Source organism: Triticum dicoccoides, chromosome 2B, assembly GCF_002162155.2.
Source record: "Triticum dicoccoides isolate Atlit2015 ecotype Zavitan chromosome 2B, WEW_v2.0, whole genome shotgun sequence".
NCBI classification, from domain to species: domain Eukaryota; kingdom Viridiplantae; phylum Streptophyta; class Magnoliopsida; order Poales; family Poaceae; genus Triticum; species Triticum dicoccoides.
Genome location: NC_041383.1, coordinates 97,400,074 through 97,417,223, shown reverse-complemented (window position 1 = coordinate 97,417,223; position 17,150 = coordinate 97,400,074). Strand labels below are relative to the sequence as shown.

The 17,150-nt window shown below is 46.1% G+C and overlaps 2 protein-coding genes and 1 long non-coding RNA gene across 4 annotated transcripts; 1 reads left to right on the top strand and 2 right to left on the bottom strand.

Annotated features, from left to right (window-relative positions):
- Positions 1–2,467: 2,467 nt before the first annotated feature.
- Positions 2,468–3,403, bottom strand: LOC119367244 (E3 ubiquitin-protein ligase RNF181 homolog). Its single transcript, XM_037632814.1, has one exon. The coding sequence runs from the start codon at positions 3,233–3,235 to the stop codon at positions 2,738–2,740; it is 498 nt and encodes a 165-aa protein (XP_037488711.1). The 5' UTR covers positions 3,236–3,403; the 3' UTR covers positions 2,468–2,737.
- Positions 3,404–4,083: 680 nt separating this feature from the next.
- Positions 4,084–9,076, bottom strand: LOC119362342 (golgin subfamily A member 4-like). Its single transcript, XM_037627548.1, has 5 exons — positions 8,898–9,076; positions 7,984–8,392; positions 5,639–7,472; positions 4,884–5,090; positions 4,084–4,751 (listed from the first exon to the last, which is right to left on the bottom strand). The coding sequence occupies exons 2-5, from the start codon at positions 8,340–8,342 to the stop codon at positions 4,434–4,436; spliced, it is 2,718 nt and encodes a 905-aa protein (XP_037483445.1). The 5' UTR covers positions 8,343–8,392; positions 8,898–9,076; the 3' UTR covers positions 4,084–4,433.
- Positions 9,077–12,703: 3,627 nt separating this feature from the next.
- LOC119362341 lies at positions 12,704–16,613 on the top strand. 2 transcript variants are annotated; one of them, XR_005173360.1, is made up of 7 exons: positions 12,704–12,972; positions 13,681–13,788; positions 13,898–14,495; positions 14,589–14,663; positions 15,027–15,265; positions 15,639–15,862; positions 16,008–16,613. It is a non-coding gene; the product is annotated as an uncharacterized LOC119362341 (long non-coding RNA). The 2 variants fall into 2 exon arrangements; XR_005173359.1 differs by having other exon boundaries at positions 13,681–14,495.
- Positions 16,614–17,150: the final 537 nt, after the last annotated feature.

Here is a 17,150-nt window from a genome sequence, read left to right as displayed (position 1 = left end):
TGCAATTTATCACGCCTGTGTTGCGTCAGTTACCATGCTATTTGCATAGAACTTACCAGGTACTATGTTTCAACAACAACACCCCTTTCAAAGTTACCATTGTGTTTTGTACACAAGTTATAAGGTCTTCGATGTGTAAAATACCGTGGTACTTACACATAAGTTATGAGGGTATGTGTACATCAACCTCGCCCCTGGTCAAAGTTACCATGGGGGATTGTACATGAGTTATCGGGTCTACAGTTCGTCTATTATCATGGTACTTACACCTAAAAACCTGGGTGTGTTTCGATAACTTTTTCCATATGTCAAAAAATTACCATGATGTTTTTGCGTAACTTATCACGTCTATAGCGGGTCAAAGTGGGCCCTTTTTTGGGCCAACCCACGAGCACGTGTGCCCCTCATGACACTAAATAGTATGTGGCTTTTCCGTGGCACATCATGTGTTGTGTTCATCTAAGAGGCCCTGCGAGGCGAGTGTATGTTTTAACAACTTGTTTTCCTTTGGTAAAAAGTTACCATCATGTTTATATTGTAAGTTGTCGGTTATGCGGTGCTTATATTATCATGTTATTCACACAAAAATTATCGGGGATGTTTTGAACAACTTTTTCCCGAGACAAAAGATTATCATGGTGATTCTAGGTAACCATTCAAGCCCGCTGTGCTTAAAATATCATGCTATTTACAAAATTTATCAGGGGTATGTTTCAGCAAAATTTCCCCCCACGGTCAAAAACTTATCATGGTGTTTAGTTATCGCGGTGCATATCTTTTCATGCTATTTACACATAAAAATACCAGGGGAGGGAGGTATAGTACCGTGCTATTTACACAGAAGATACTGGAGTATATTTTCAAAAAAAATCTTCCCTATGTCAAAGTTACCATGGTGTTTCTACCTCAGTTATCAGATGTGCACTGCGTATATTACCATCTATTTACACATAAATTATCTGGTATCTTTTCACATTTTTCTTCCCCAATGGTTAAAGTTACTGCGATGTTTGTATCTAAATTATCAGGTCTATGGTGTGATTGTTATCGTGCTATCTACAGAAATTACCGGGGGCCGGGGTTCAACAAATTTCTTCCCAATGATCAAAGTTACGACGACGCTTTCAGTACCACGCCTTCAGTGCTTATGACCATGCTACTTACACATAATGTACCGCGTGGTACACAAAAGTTATCATGTTGGTGACGCGTCATTTATCGTGTTGGTGATGGAGAATTTACCACGGGAAAAGTTTATGGGCCAGGTTTGATAGGTGAAACAAAAGTTTTTCAGTGCTAAAATATTAAAGGCAAAATATGTCAAAAACAGTATTTTCCTTAGCTTGTTCAACAATGAGTGTCATAGGCGAGGTGGTTAGCTCCCTTCGTTGATTACCAGAGATCAAATCCCAATTCAAGCATTATTTTTGCCCAAAAATCTGGAAGGCGCGTGGGGCCGTAACTGATGATTGAAAGGAAGAAAATCAGGAGGGCGGGAAAGGAAGGAGATCGCGAGGACGTGCACGAAAGGAAGGAGATCGCGAGGACGTGCGGGAAAGGAAGGAGATCGGGAGGGCGGCCGGAACTGACGGTGCTGGATGCACGTGGCAGTTTTGCAATCTGCCACGTGGTTGCCACTTACATATTTCAAAAAAAATTTAAGGTGCGACCGGGCAGTGCCTCAAGCTCTGCGGCGGGTGTTCGAGGAGCCCGATTCGCTAAATCCCGACTTTAGATGGATCACGGCACACATCGAGGACTGCAGACGTTTTCATAAACGGCAATGCTACACGTACAAACGTTTTACAGGCTTTTACAGGATGGTTAACCTTGATTGGTCAATAGGTGAGCGGGGCGGCCCACTCCCCTGAAAATCAGGGGGGGGGAGAGGTTTGTGATTGGTTGTTAGATGGAAGGAATGTGTAAAAGCGTGTAAGTCTTTATATGTCTAGCATTTTTGTTTCATAAATGCGTGCCTCGCGAATTTTCACGGAGCACGCACGCATGCATGCATGGCGTGCTTGTTGTCTTCGGATCTCTCGCTCCTTGCATGGCAGCAACCGCAGTTCCTTTGGAGGCTTTTCACTTCCGGTGCAACAAATCCCCACCAACCCTTGCCTTCCACCCACGTCGTGCTCGTTATAGATAGATCCTGTATTTCCACGCTTCTGCTATCTCGGTGACCATGATACGGTGATCGATCCGTGAAGTTAGTTAAGGCCGGGCACTGTCAGCACAGGAAAATAAAGCCCCAGACCCAGAGGATGAGATGCGACCTGCGACCTGCGCGCGCACGAGACAGAGAGATCTCCAGCGCTCTCGTGAGCGAGCGGGGACGCCGCGTCGCCGAGACACACGTCGAGGCAAGCGAGAACAACGTGCTCGCGCCCGGACGACGTGGCGACCGCCAGGCGCCACGCTCTGCCAACCTGCCATGCATGCGTGCGCGCACGCGCCATTAACAAACTGCGAGAAAACCAGCTAAGCTCCATACCTCCCACCGCTCTCTCGTGCGTACACCAACCACATCTTCTAGAAAAGAAAGAAAGAAAGGAGAAGAGGAATGAACGGACGATCTAGCTCAGAGAAAACAATATACAAAAACCGCCGGGAACGTGCGCGCAGGCCACCGTACGTACGTGCATGCGTGCGTGCCGGTGCACCACGCACGCACACGCGTCCGTACGCCGTACAGGTGCTGAGGTGCTCGGGCATGGCATGGGTCACGGGTGGGCGATCACGGCGACCAGAACCATCTGCCGCCGCCGCGGCCGCCGTGCACGTACGCCATGAGCAGCAGCAGGTCGGAGTCCAGGTCCAGCTCCTCCTCCTCCTCCTCCTCTACCGGCGGCGCCGTCAGCAGGCGGGAGCGACAGAGCGGGCACGTGGCCGGCGGCGTCGCGAGCCACCGGTCGAGGCAGGCGCGGTGGAACACGTGCCGGCACCGCAGCTCCCGCACCTCGTCGCCCTCCCCCACGCCGCTCAGGCAGACCGCGCACTCCACCGCCGCGCCCCCGCGGTGCCGCGACACGCGCAGCTCGTGGTCGGGCTGCTCCGGCGCCGCCCTCCTGCCGCACTTCCGCGCCTGCACGGACGGCGACTCCGCCGGCCACGCGTAGTGCGCGCGCGCCAGCGCGCCCACCCCGCGCGCCGCCGCCCGTACGGCCACCGCGATCAGCAGCGCGGCCACCGGAGGCAGCACCGCGGCCATCAGCAACGCGCCCACGCTCGCCATGGCCTCGTCGATCTTCTCTTCCCTCCTCGGCTGTTCACGCACGCACCGTACGTGTCGCCTCGTCGCTCTGCGCGTGCGTGCGGCAATGGCGAGAGCTAGCTAGCTAGGCTCGCGATATATGGAGATCAAGTAGGTAGCTAGGCCGCGCGTGCGGCACCGAGACATGGAGCATCGATTTGACTTCGGGTGTGACACGACGCCGGCATTCAATCCGGGCACCTCTCATGGACAAGGACGCCAGCCCAAAGAGAAAAGATAATACTCTACTCTATGTATCGGTCAGAGCTCGCGTGATCTTGAGTTTCAATGCAACTACTATGCAAGTGTCCAGGCCCCCACCTGTTCACAAAACAAAATTTCCTTTTGAAACTGTTAGATCTTTTTAAAAAAAATTCCTTCTGGTGATGGATTGGTACACAGATCGTATTATCCAGAACAGTGAAGCTGCTCACAATCACGCATGCCAGATGCAAGTTGCGTCTGGTACCTCTCACTTGCAAACGCAGGATGTAAATGCAGTCCAAGCATGTAACTTTCAACCAAAGAAACATCAACCTCCACTGGGGAGGCAATAAATCGTGACAAATGAAAAGTTTACAGCCAGCCTAGGGCCTAGTCCATGTGTACAGTAACCAGGCGAACAAGAAAAATTGACCAAGAATAAGGGATGATAGGTACACACACACACACACATTATCATCTACATATTGTAGAAACTAAAACTGCTACCAAAGTTTTCATCATACAGTCGGTGACAGATGTACTATTATGCACTGATTCACCAAAGGTGTAACGTAACGTTCAGCTGGAAAAAACTAGCCATGGATACAGCGACAAGTGAACAAGAAGAAATCGAAAACCGAAGAAAGGGACGATCCATTCACAGTGTCATCGCCACATCACAGATTCACGGTACAGAAACTTGAGTAGGCACGGCAAGGCCATCACAGGTTGTGATGCACGCATCCCTTTACAAAAGATACAGCAAACTTCGGTTGCAAAACAAACCACATTATCTTTTTTTCGAACCATGCAGGGGTCCTGCACGGGTTCGAAAAAAAGATACTGCGATAAAGGCATATGAACACGGCCATCTATATATCTATCCATGCAGGTGTAAAAACGCTATATATGTCCCAAGAGCTCTGCTGTATGTAAAAGCCCTTTGCTTACTTTCCTCTGTGCATGCAGCAACCTCTCATTCCATGCCGAACTGCTTCATCGTCCTGGGGCTGCAGATGAAGTCGAGCGGCGGCTTGTAGACGTTGTCCTGTAGGATCGAGATCTGCCCCTCCTTGACAAGGATGTCCTCTTCGAGGGACTCGATCCTCTTCTTCAGCGACGCGACCTCGTTCTGCATCATGCTGGTGGTTTTGCGGAGCTGCTTCGCTTCCTGCCACGACAGGTCCCTTTCGTCGGTCACGATTTTCAGCTGTCCTCTGAGCGCGCTTAGCTCCTTGGCGGATTCTTGGAAATCCTGCTGGATCTGGTCAATGGACTCGTCTTTCTTCGAACCCTGTTAGGTGCAAAAGAATATGTTACGAAAAATATACAGGCTGCAGATGATGCTCAAGGTCTTCAACATCCATCAGTAATACATAAGCTATTTTTCAAATCCACCTTCTACCAGGCAAAAAGAATTAAGTACCTGAAGCTCCAAATGTTTAGCCTTGTGGGTGATGCAGGATAGTTCATCTTGGACTCTCTGGACCTCATTCCTCATGACATCTTGGATACGAAGCAAAGATGCCACATCTGACCGCAACTGTTCAATGTCAAGTTCCTTTGACAAAAGTGCCTCCTTCAGTACTCTATTCAGAAGAGCCTCCTCTTTCAGTTTGAATTCAAAATTAACCTACATTAATTAAGAAAAGAAGAAAAGGAATATTGGATCGATGATACTGAAACATTTTGAGTTCTCATTAAAAGTTTAAGCAGCTTCTGATTTGGCTCATCTCATTGGAGATATCACATAAAAAAACTGAAGTCATGGTTTCCATATAAAAACATTCTTAAGAGTTGTTCAACAAAAACATTATAAAGACATGTGACTCTCGAGATCAATCCATGGTTCTTGTTTTATCCAGACGGAGAAAGAAACACAGCAGCATAATGAAAAATAAGCTCTCATGGAATGCGTGCTTTCGTACCAAATAGCATAATATTTCAAGTTTTCATAAAAGTTTAAGCAGCTACTGATTTGTCTCATCTAATTAGAGATATCATATGAAAAGTCACAAGCCGCGGTTTCCTTATAAAAACAATCTTAATAGTTGCTCGGAGAAAAACATTACAATGACATGTGACCGTCGAAATCAAATCCATGGTTCTTATCCCAAAAGAGAAAGAAACACGGCAGCATATAATGAAAAATAAGTTCTCAATGGATGTGTGCTTCCGTACCTCATCCGTTTGCTCCATGAAAGGACTACCTCCAACCGCAGCCTCTCCAGATTTTTCTTTCAAATTCTGCTTTTCAACGAGCACAGCACTGGTTGCCCGCAAGCTTCGTTTCAGACTCTCGATTCCTCCTTTGATGCTCTGGAGCTCCAGTGTGTAATCTAATGCATCAATATCTCTATCATGTTCACTTTCATGCCTCCTGCATTTCACGAGGTCCAACAATTTGGTGCAAAGTTGGCTACTCTTATCAAGCAACGACAAGCCTTGTGTCTGCAAGTTGTCCACTTTGGCCTGAAGCTCCTGGCCAAGACGAATTGAGGAAAAGCTTGATCCATTTTCAGTGGTTTGTAGACGATTTAAGAGTGCAATGTTCTCTTGCCTAAGAGATTCTACTTCAAGACGACAAGATTGAACTTCACCTCTCAACTTCTGCTCCACCCCTGACAACCTGATGAGTTCCATCTGCATCCTATTCTTTCTCTCGCTGCTGGACCGAACAGATTCCTTATCCAATTCAGCACTGAATCCCTGTCTCAAGCCAGCAATTGTTTTTTCTTGTTCATTGCATATTGTCTGTAGCCTTGCAACCACTTGGTGCAATGCCTTGTTATCACCCTCCTTATCTTTCAAGAATCCCCTGATATGTTCCTTCTCCTCTGCTGCCTTAGAAAATTGAGCATGCAACTCTATTGAAGAATTGTGGAGATTGTTGTGCTCATTTTTTAGTTTCTCTAGCTCATCAGATAGTTTTATGTTTTGCATTTCCAAACTTGCAACCTTATCAGATGCATCAACTTTGTATGCTTCAAGAGAAGTGAGTTCTCTCTGAAATGAGACATTTTTCTCAGCAAGTTCTCTCACCCGTTCACGCAGTCTCTCTTCTTCAGATTGAAATCTCAACAGCCTGGCTGACCAATCGTTTGACCTTCTGTCAATCTCTCTCTCCAAAGTACTTTGTACTTCAGTCTTCTCCTTCTCCATCCTTCGAGTTCTGATCTCAAGTTCTTTCACTGATTGTTTGTACTTCTCTTTGGCATTAAACCTTTCTGCAAGGCGTGCCTTAATCTGTGAAGACAATTCATCTGCTAGCTGTTTCCTGTCTTCAGTCAAACACTGAATCAACTGGAACATTTCATTTGAGCTTAATCGCTTATATCTGGACATGTTAAGCTGATGATTGTCTCCAGAAGGAGTTATAAACCTCTCTTCAACTTCTTTTGCCCTTTGAAGCAACTTATCATCAGTTTCTTGCCCTTCTGGGGCGAAATCCAAGTCATGATCATGAAAATATTGGGGAGCACCATGAATAACTTTTGAAGGTTGCATATCTTGGAAATCCTCATAGATATCTTCAACGGATGGAATACTTTCTGATCTGTAATCTTCTAAATGTGGAAACCTCCCAAAATCATCCAGAACACTTGCATGGTTTTTACTTCCATAGGCATCCTTCGCATCCACATTTGGGTAGGTCTCAACGTTCTCTTTCATTGATTTTTGCAAAGATGGCATTGTATAATGGGGTCGGGGCGGACGTCTTGAATTCGAAACCACAGATCTAGTGGGAGAGTTCTGCCTCAGCTTCTCATTTTGGATGGAAGCTTCCTGCTCTCCATCAATGTATCGGTCTAGCACTTCATTCTTGTTCAATAAACTGCCTAGCCTTGTAGACCTGCATCGTAGGGCAACAGGAGAGGTAGGAGGAGAATGGCCTGTTGAGCATGAATAGCATCTTGAACGAGGAGAATCAGTTTCCAGGACTGAACATGGTTTGGGAACATTTATTGAGGATTCTCTTAAGACCGGATGCCTTTCTGGTGACCAGGCATAGTGACTGCAAGTAAATAATCAGAATGAGTTAGGTAGAACATTTTATCAGACAACTGATACAGTAGAACTGTTGTCGATAAAATGGAGCTCAAACACAAGATAATTAATTCCTTAACTATGAAGTAAAGATTGAAAAAAAGAAGGCATGAGATTATATCAAGTACAAGCAATGGAGTGGTGAACGATGCCTGAAAGAAAGCTGCATGTGCACTGAAACTGAACATTTTGCAAGAAGGGCCTCTGCCAAATAAATAACTAAGCATTTATAGAAATACCTCATGAGCTAAAATGAGTAAACTTGACAGATGCACATAACGAACAATCGAATATATGCTGAGGAGTTTTTTTATTTTCCGTTTCTTCTCTTCTCTTTACTAGCATGGATCAACAAGACCATGGGGTGTCAATAACAAATACTGGTTTGATCACTGTAAAACAGCCTAGCTATGTGGGAGTATTATGCAATCAGATTCATAACGTTCCTCAAAAAAGGTTATGTAATCAGAACAACTTACTTGACATCTTCGGCGTGATGAGGCGCATCAGAACCGTCATAGAAAGAACCAGGGACATCACCCGAGAAGCTAAAGCTCCGTTCCTTCAGACCATTATTCGCAGCCGCGGATGAGAACGACATGCACCTCCTGAGCTGCTTCGGGTTGGCTGGCTCCTCGTTGCTCAGCCTTCCGCGGCGGCTTCTCGATCTAGACATCCTCGTGCCATGGTCATGGGACCTGGAGCTAGAGTTGCAACTACCCTCGCCTTCCTCAAGCGCCTTCTGACTCCTGTTCTTGCTCTTGCCATCGCCGCCTGGCGTCCCATCGCCATCGCCGTCCTTCGGCGTGGGGGACCCGAAGAAAAAGAATCTTCTCATCTTAACGGGACTGTTGTGATTTCAAAATTCAGTGTCCCGCCAATGAGTCCCTGCATGGATCGGATCTTGCACAGATTAGAAAACCATGAAAACAAATCTGACAGCAAGTTGACCTGCTGAAATAAAAACACTGGTTGGCCCGCAAATAGATTGCAGAGAAGCCAGATGCTGCACCAAATCAATTGTTTTCTTCGGGGAGTAGACAAGAACAGATGAACAAGGGATTTCGGAAACGGACACGGGAGGGCATCGGCAAGAGGTCTCTAACGGCAACAAAGTTCCTGGAACTAGGCATACGCTTTGCAAGAAACCTAACCGGCGTGCCCTCCCTCGCCGGCCGCCGCGTGTACCGAGGCAGGGCCAGGAAATTGGTCGAACAGGTTACATGCACACAGGAACAAACAAGGCAAGAACCCAGAATTCGGAGCCTCCGAGCAGGGAAGCAGCAAACCCAGCCCGGAATTCAGGAACAGCCTCGCGAACCAACCAAGAAGGAGGCTGACCGGGGCAGGCGGCGAGAGGGGGAGGGGGGCGAGAGCGGAGGAGGACGCGCACCTGCGGAGGAGGGGGGGAGGGCGCTCTGCCTGCCTGCGGCGCCGGCAACGGTCGAGAAAATCTCGGTGGGCGCGCTGATTGATCGCGCTCGCTAATTGCTGCGATTCCGCAGCGGATTTGCGGGGACGGCGAGTCCCTTCCGGGATGGGAGAGTGAGGGTTTTGAAAATCGAACTGGGAAAGAGTGGGAGGAGACGAGTGTGGGGAGCGGGTTTACCTGGGCCGTGGTTCTCTCGGTGGGGTGGGCTTCTCGGTGTGCGGTCTCGTGGGCTGCGTGTGCTTAAATGTGCGCGCTGGAGGATTCGAGATTGACTCCTTGCCTAAAAAAAGATAATGAGAGAGTGACTCCTATTCTCAAAAAATAAAAATAAAAATGAGAGAGTGACTCCTCTAGGGGGCGCTCCTGTGGCGCTGCCCGGCCTGGGACCCGTCGGGTGTGCGTAGTCGAGGGTTTCATCATAGCTCGTTGGTCTTCTTCGGGCTTGTTTCGGCAGGCATGTCGGACACAGCTCCATTATCCAAGGTGTCGATGAACTCTAGAGAGGTGACAAAGATGATGGGGGGGGGGGGCTAGGGCTGAAAGATGATGATCTAGTTGATGCGATCTTTGAGCAAGAGGAGCTGCCGGCACCCGAGTCGAGCCGTTGGATGGCTCTGTGTAGGGTTCATTTCAATGTTTTAAATAGCGGGCTATGGAAAATAGTGGTGGGCCTCCAAATCAGCTATAGCGGAGCTATAGCGGGCTATTTATGAAGATGACCATTTAACGGCACTCTGCTGAAAAGGCTATAGCGGGCTATTTAAAACTATGATTCATATACACAAAACTTATAGTCAGTTATAGTTCTACAAGACTACAAGGGGTGCGTGGGATCTAGCACAAGGGAAGATCAGGCCCTTGGAAGATAATCTATATACTCTTCCTTTTTCATGTTTGAGCGACTGGTAAAGAGTCATGGAATAAGGGTCGTGGAACTATCGAGGGTATGTGATGATCATTGCGCCATATGATGGCTACACCAAACCGTCGCAAATCATGTTGGATACTTTGGAACTGTGGGTGCAAATCCATGACTTGCCCAATGGGTATGCTCCATTGTTGAAGGCCTTCGCTGGGAAAGTTGGAGAGGTGGTACCTAAATCGCATGACTTTGAGGAAACTTCTATATTGTGAGAATTAGGATTGACGTGTTCAAGCCCCTGAAAATCGCCACGTCCATGGTGAAGGAAAATAAGCGTCAGATTTGGATTGGATGGATCGTCATATAAAGAACAAGGAACATCACCAGAGAAGCTAAACGCTCTGTTCCTTCAAGCTATTGTTGGCGGGCGGCGGATGAGAACGACATACACCTCCTTAGCTGTTTAGGATTGGATGGATCATCATTGTTCAGTCTACCACGATGTCTTCGGGATCTAGAAATCCTTGCGCCGTGGCTATGGGACCTGGAGCTAGAATTGCAACTACCCTCACCTTCCTCCAATTCCTTCTTACTTCTGTTCTTGCTCTTGTCATTTTCACCTGGTGTACCATCACCATTCCCGTCCTTTGGTGTGGGGTACCTACAAGAACGAACTGGGGGAGGGTGATCTGCCTGCGGCGCCAGCAACGCTCGAGAATTTTCGGTTGATACGCTGATTGATGGCGATCACTAATTACTGCGATTTTGCAACGGGTTTGCAGAGGCGATAGGGAGCGGAAAGGGAGAGCATGATTACGGCAAAAGGGAGGCGAATCCTCGAGAGTGAGAGTTTTGAATCAAACTAGGAAAGGCAAATCCCTATTCGACGCTCGCGAGCGTCAAAACGACGTGGGTTTGTTGAAGCTTGGGCTCCCGACGCCTCAGTTTGGGCCGGCCCACGATCACGAGGTTGTTTCATCTCTTTTCTGTTTCTTTTTTTCTTTTTCTTTCTTCTATTTTTTTCTTTTTTTCCTTTTTATTTTTTTCGTGCATTATATAAAGTTCATTGCATGTCGACATGCTAAACTGTTCATCGTATATTTAGCGAATATTCATCCTATATTACGAAAATGTTCAAGATATTTTCTTAAATGTTCATTGTGTATTTTAAAATTGTTCAACGCATATCACAAAAATGTTCAATGTGTATTTGAATATTGTGCAGCCTATATATCACAAAATGTGCAGTGTCTATTTTAAAAACTATTCAGCGTATACTACAAAATTGTTCATCATATATAAAAATTTAAATAAATGTTCAGAATTTCAAAAGTTCATTCATGTTTTTCAGGAAAAAATGTTCACTTTTAAAAGTTTGTTAGAATATTCAAAATTTGTTCATGATTTTTAAAAATATTTGTATATTTAAGGAAAAATTGTTCACATATTTTCCCGAAAAATGTAGATAAATTTGAAGAAAAAAGCGGACTATCGCTCAACTTAGTACTTTAAACTTAGTGCTTGCTATTGGCAAACCTCAGTCACCAGCTTGACTGGCTAGCGACATTGCTCTCCATCTCGAAGTTGGGAATTCGACTCCCCACCTAAGCTAATGATTTTTTGTCACAATTTGTTTATTTTGTCGACCCGCGAGTGGACCGACCTGTTATCGTGCCCCTTGAGCGAAAGCATGTCTACTAGACGCACACAAACATCCAATAGGAGGTATCGTTGGAAAAAGTGTGAGGAGATGCGAGCGGGGGTTTGTCTGGGACGGAGCCTTATGTAATCAAGACCAAGATCAAGATTTGTTTTCTCGGTAGTCTGGGCTTATGGACCTACAGTCTCGCGGGCCGGAGGTCGCCTATAGATGGGTTGCATGCGCCATAAAGTGTAAAGTGACTTGGATTAGGACCGAGGGTCGAGAATGACTCCTGTGCTGAAACCCACCGCATCACCATGCGCCACATACGTTCGCGTCGACGCAGTTACTCTTTCACGGAATAATGGCGACACACGACGCACTCCTCGCCTCTGGCGATGCCTATATGCCACACACGTTTTCCTTCCGTGAGAGACCCATATTTACTTTTTGTGGAGCCACGGATTTGCGTCCACGAGGGGCACAGCCGTGCCTCTCGAAAAGGAAAAAATGTGCTTTCGATTCGGTTTTTTCGTGAAAAAAAATTCGTCAAAATCTATCAATGTGAAAAGTGTGAGTTACCTTTGCAAAGAGTACTCATTAACTAGTTTTGTTTTTGTGAGCCAATGCTCGTTAACTAGTTTTTTTAGCACAAAGCAGCTACACTTTATTGAACATGAATAATGTTTGCAGGAATGGAGTTCATTTGTTCTCTCGATAGGTTGGGCTTATGAGCCTGCGGTCTCGCTGGCTGGAGTGCGCCTATCTATAGATAGATGGGCTGCATGTGCCATAAATTCGAGCTGGATTACGACCAGTGGCGGAGCCAGAAAAATTCATATATTACAGGGTGTGCGCCTCTTTCTCAATTTACAGTACGTGCCCGTACCCCTATGTCGTTAATTTGACTAACCTAATACAAGTCATATATTACAAAAAATATATCAATATAAACTTCAGATGTTCTATTTTTAAAAGGTATAATTTTTGTGTTATATAATTTATATTAGGATCATAAAATTGACAACCTAGATATACGCGTAGGACTTGTAAACTGAAACGGAGGGATATTAGGGGGGCTAGGTGCTCTTAATACTGATTGGGGAGGGCCAAAGCATCAATTTAGCAGCAAAACATCACTAATTTCGCACTGTTCATCAAAAATATGCAGCAAATAGATGATGTTAGGGGCCGAGGGTAACTCCTGTGCCGGGTCCCACCGCGAGAAGGCCCGCCGCGTCGCGTTGCGCCACACACGTTCGCGTCGCCGCAGTTACTCCTCCGCGAAATAATGGCGACACGCCGCGGTCTCCTCTCCTTCGGCGATGCCTGTAGGCGACGGCAATGGCGCCCTGCTGTGCCTGTCTGTGCTCCCCCACACTCCCCCTCCTCGGCGAGCTCGCCCTCTTCCCCGTCCCGCCTCCTCTCCTCCATCGCTCGCGCCGCGCCGCGCTCGTGGGGCGGAGCCGTGGAAGTACCCGGGGAAGACCGCGCGGCGCGCACCGAATCCGGCCATGGTCCGATTGGCCGAGGTGATTTTACTTTCTCTCCGAAGTTCTCTCTCGGGTGGAATGGTTGGATTCGCGGGTGCGCTGGGTGGAGTGCAGAGCAACTCAGTAAACAGTAAACAGTAAACACTAGTGTCAGTTACCTTCGTGAGATGCTACTGAGTAAATATTTCTTTACGGTGGGAGTACTCAGCTGCCGTCTAGCTTAGCACTGCATAGTTGTGTGGATTTTCGGTGATGAATGATGGGTCTCGATGCAAGCTACAGTGCTATAGTTCTGCTTTCGCCTGTGGTACTGTTCCATGAAATCGGTTCAATTCTACTCCCTCTGTTCCTAAATATAAGTCTTTTTAGAGATTCAACTACAGACTACATGCGGAGCAAAATGAGTGAACCCACACTCTAAAGTATGTCTATATACATCTGATGTAGTCTATAGTGAAATCTCTAAAAAGACTTATATTTAGAAACGGAGGGAGTAATAAATAGTACTAGAAGGTAGAGAATTCTCTGTCTTTTGCTTTCAATTCTAGCAGTTCAGTTAGGACCCCTTCAATTTGATTTTGGAACGTGTGACAGACAGACGAAACAGACACAGGCAATATGTATTGGTTTCAGGATAAAAGATCACTGAATGTATTGCACTAACCTTTTTTAGGGGTGCCTTGTCACTTACTGAATATATCACTCTTGTTAAATTTGTTAATAGTAGGATTTTTTTTACTGTTGCAGCATCGAAGCGCGGAATGCATCATCCAAACACCACTACTTGCCGTTGCCAACGACAGCCAGCGATCCTACAGTTAATCTCGGCGGATGTCCTTGAATTTGCATGCGCTGGTAACCTCTGTGAAACTTTGTGCTCTGTTGGCTCTTCCTGCTCTTGCTCTTGAACATCGGTGTGGCGTCTTCTATGATTGAAGAGGACAAGGTCCTTGTGTTATGCCAGGAGAGGAAGCGTTTTGTTAGAGAGGCACTTGATGGAAGATGCGCACTTCCATGTGCTCACCGTGATTACATTGTGTCATTTAGAGACACGGGATCTCTTCTGAGAAGATGTTTTGAAGGAGAAAAGTCTCCTGCAACTGCAAATGAGGGGTGTCATTTTCAAGAGTCAGAAGATGGTTTGGACAATCCGTCCACCGAAACATTGGCACAGGTGCACAAGAACCCCAATGATTTGTCTGGTGATAATACTCTAACAGAACAGTCTATTGCGCATCATGCCTCAGATAGTATAGCTTCAGAAAATATTGCTTCAGCAGACAGGCTCAAGGGCAAGAGGAGAATAATAGGTGTTATCACAAATTAAAATGATGAAATTCTTGCCATTCCCCTAGTTAATGTGGTCCCATCATCTGGGGCGGCTCGCACTATCGACTCCCAGAAACCTTATCCTGAAGTAAAGAATGTGGCGAAGGACTTCTCTTCATGCATGAAAGAGGTTGAGATATTATTCTTTAGGGCATGTGATTCTGGGAAACAAGTTCCAGTGATTCTGGAAGAAGATAAAATCCAGTTCCGCCCTCTACTACCTGAAGAAATAGGTTGGATATGTCAAGTAACGTACATTTGTGTTCCATGATCCAGTTTTTTCAGGTTCTCTTGCCATTGTTCAATTTTTATTTTTTTTGCTGCAGCACATGGATCAAAGGGATCAAAGTATCTTGCGACATTTCTTGTTTGCTGCAGGGAGGAAGTTTCTATTACCAAACGTAAGCTTTCTCTTTTGTAGTTGTTAGTATAACTTTGTTTCTACTATAAGTGTACATCACTGTCCTGTTTCTGTTTTAGAATATATTCAGCAGCATTTTCTGTGGATAACTGATTAGTACTGCTATTCAAGTTATTTCCACCCCCTATACTTTTTAACTTCGTTTAATTTGTGCCTTTTTGCTGTTGTGATTGTTGTATTTTTGTTACTATTCTACTGAGATCAGTCTCATATGCTAGAGGTTCCCCAGACAATTGACCTTGCTGTTATTTTTTCTTGTTCAGCGTTTCATTTTCTGTTGCAAAACATCAGACGTGGTCTTTCTTACCGTGACAAATAATTTAATCATGATGGTTTAATGCAGCTCCTCCTCAAGCTGTCGCCATCTAAGAATCCTCCTGGAACTATTCTTGACATCCATACATCGACGCTAGATACTCTCTCCGTCCCAAAATTCCTGTCTTAGATTTGTCTAGATACGGATGTATCTAACACTAAAATGTAACTAGATACATCCGCATTTAGACAAATCTAAGACAAGAATTTTGAGATGGAGGGTGTAGATTGTAGGCATGGGAGACAAAGCTTTATGATGAAGTTAAGGTAATAGCTTTGCTACTCCACATTCACACTTTGAATATTGCTGCATGTTCCCCATTTCTGTTTTCTGTAGCATTCCCTTGTCCCCTTCCTTTTGAGCATAATGAAATATATATTGATTCTTCTGACTTACTATTGTGAGTTGTGACTGCCTTCACTGGAACAGCATTCCATTGTCAAAAAAAGAAGAAGTAATTGTATAGGTTTTTCAGATGTCACTTAATTAATTTTAGATAGTGGAAGACACAATTGCACGCAGCCAAAATTTATTAGTGTCCTGAAGCGAAAAAGGTCGAAACTACTAAGCTTCCATACATGACTTGCAGTTATGCGGCCCGTTGCCATTTGGTAACGCCAAGTGTGATTCTGCTTTCAGGCCAGCAGCTCCATATGCAGGAAGTATGACGAGAAGTGTAAACAACTGAGAGACCAGGAGTCGCGAGGGAAAAAGGAAATCATCATCGATTTTACCCGTGCTGCAGTAAAAGACTTGCGCTCCAGAATCCTAGTGGCCATTCAGAAAATAGATTTCATTTTGGCGAGCATAGAAGATCGAAGGGATAAAGAGCTTCAAGCACATCTGGATGAGCTAATTGAAAGGTATGTTTGTCCATTTCAACTTTTATATATATAGGAAAATTTGCACTGGGATGTGCGCTATAAGACCGTGGCAGATTAGCATGCAGTCCATCATAATTTGCACTTGGATGTGCGCTATCTGATGAAGTATCTGCTTTTCCCGCAGTTTCTCCGTGATGTGGGAAACCATGCTCCAGTGCCGTCGGCGCCAACACGCGATCATCAAGTCACTATCAGCGGCTGCAAACTAGAAACACCATTCGACTCCGAGCCTCGACGCCAAGCCGCCCTCTTTCTGTCGATCGAGCTCGGCAAACTATGCTCAAACCTCCGAAACTGGATCGCATCCCGCAGGGCCTACCTGGGCAGCCTCAACCTGGGCCTTTTCGGAAATTTCAGTGCAGAAATACCTTGATCTGCAGAAAGGCGTCTGTGCGGCTAAATACAGGCTTCTGAGATAAGCTTGAGGTAGTGATCACTGCAGCCTGCGGGTGTACTGTACTGTATATCGGCTGGGTGAAACACTGCGACTTCATCCTTGTCAATTTTCCAAGTACATAAAAGTAAATAAACGGTCGCTCCTCGTGTAAACTCTGAACTTTGGCCGTGTGACGGTGACCGAAATCTGTAAAATGGCATTTCTGTCGAGCGGAGACAGCAGAGTTGGAAGGCAGCATGGCTTGAAATGGCGATGTGGATGTAAAGATGCAATGGGTGTGTGTGATCCTGTAAATATGAATCGGCCGATGTTATATGTAGTTACGTTTGTCTACCAGAATAGAAGCTCGGCACAAATGCTGTGCAGTGCAGTGCGATCTTATCCTGTTGGAGATGGCGTGGCACATAGTGCCGTATCCGTCAGATGGGGCAGGCACGCTGAAAGGTTCAACCCGTTGAAATTCGACACGGTTGATAGGCTAACAAACGGCACGTACGCATACGCATGCGTATGCATTGCCATGAAATTGAGAGCAACAGTCAGCCTAGCATTCAAGCGAGCCTCGCTGCCACCACAGTTTGGTTCTTAGCTACGCCTGCGATTATTCTTTTCTTTTTATTTATTTTTTTGAGTTGGACGCCTGCCACTATTCTGTTGGTAAAACGGGAGGAATCATGGGCACGCATCTGACCTCCCGGAAACCAACAAGCACGTCCAGCTACTGCAGCGAGATTCCTGACTGTGTAGGATAGGATCATAGTACTAGGACGCATCCATGGGAAAGGACAAACGGTAGCTCAGCCCCACGGCCCAAGTCAAAGCCCACTGCAACATGCCGCTGTTTTGCATCGCGCTCACCATTTCCACGCA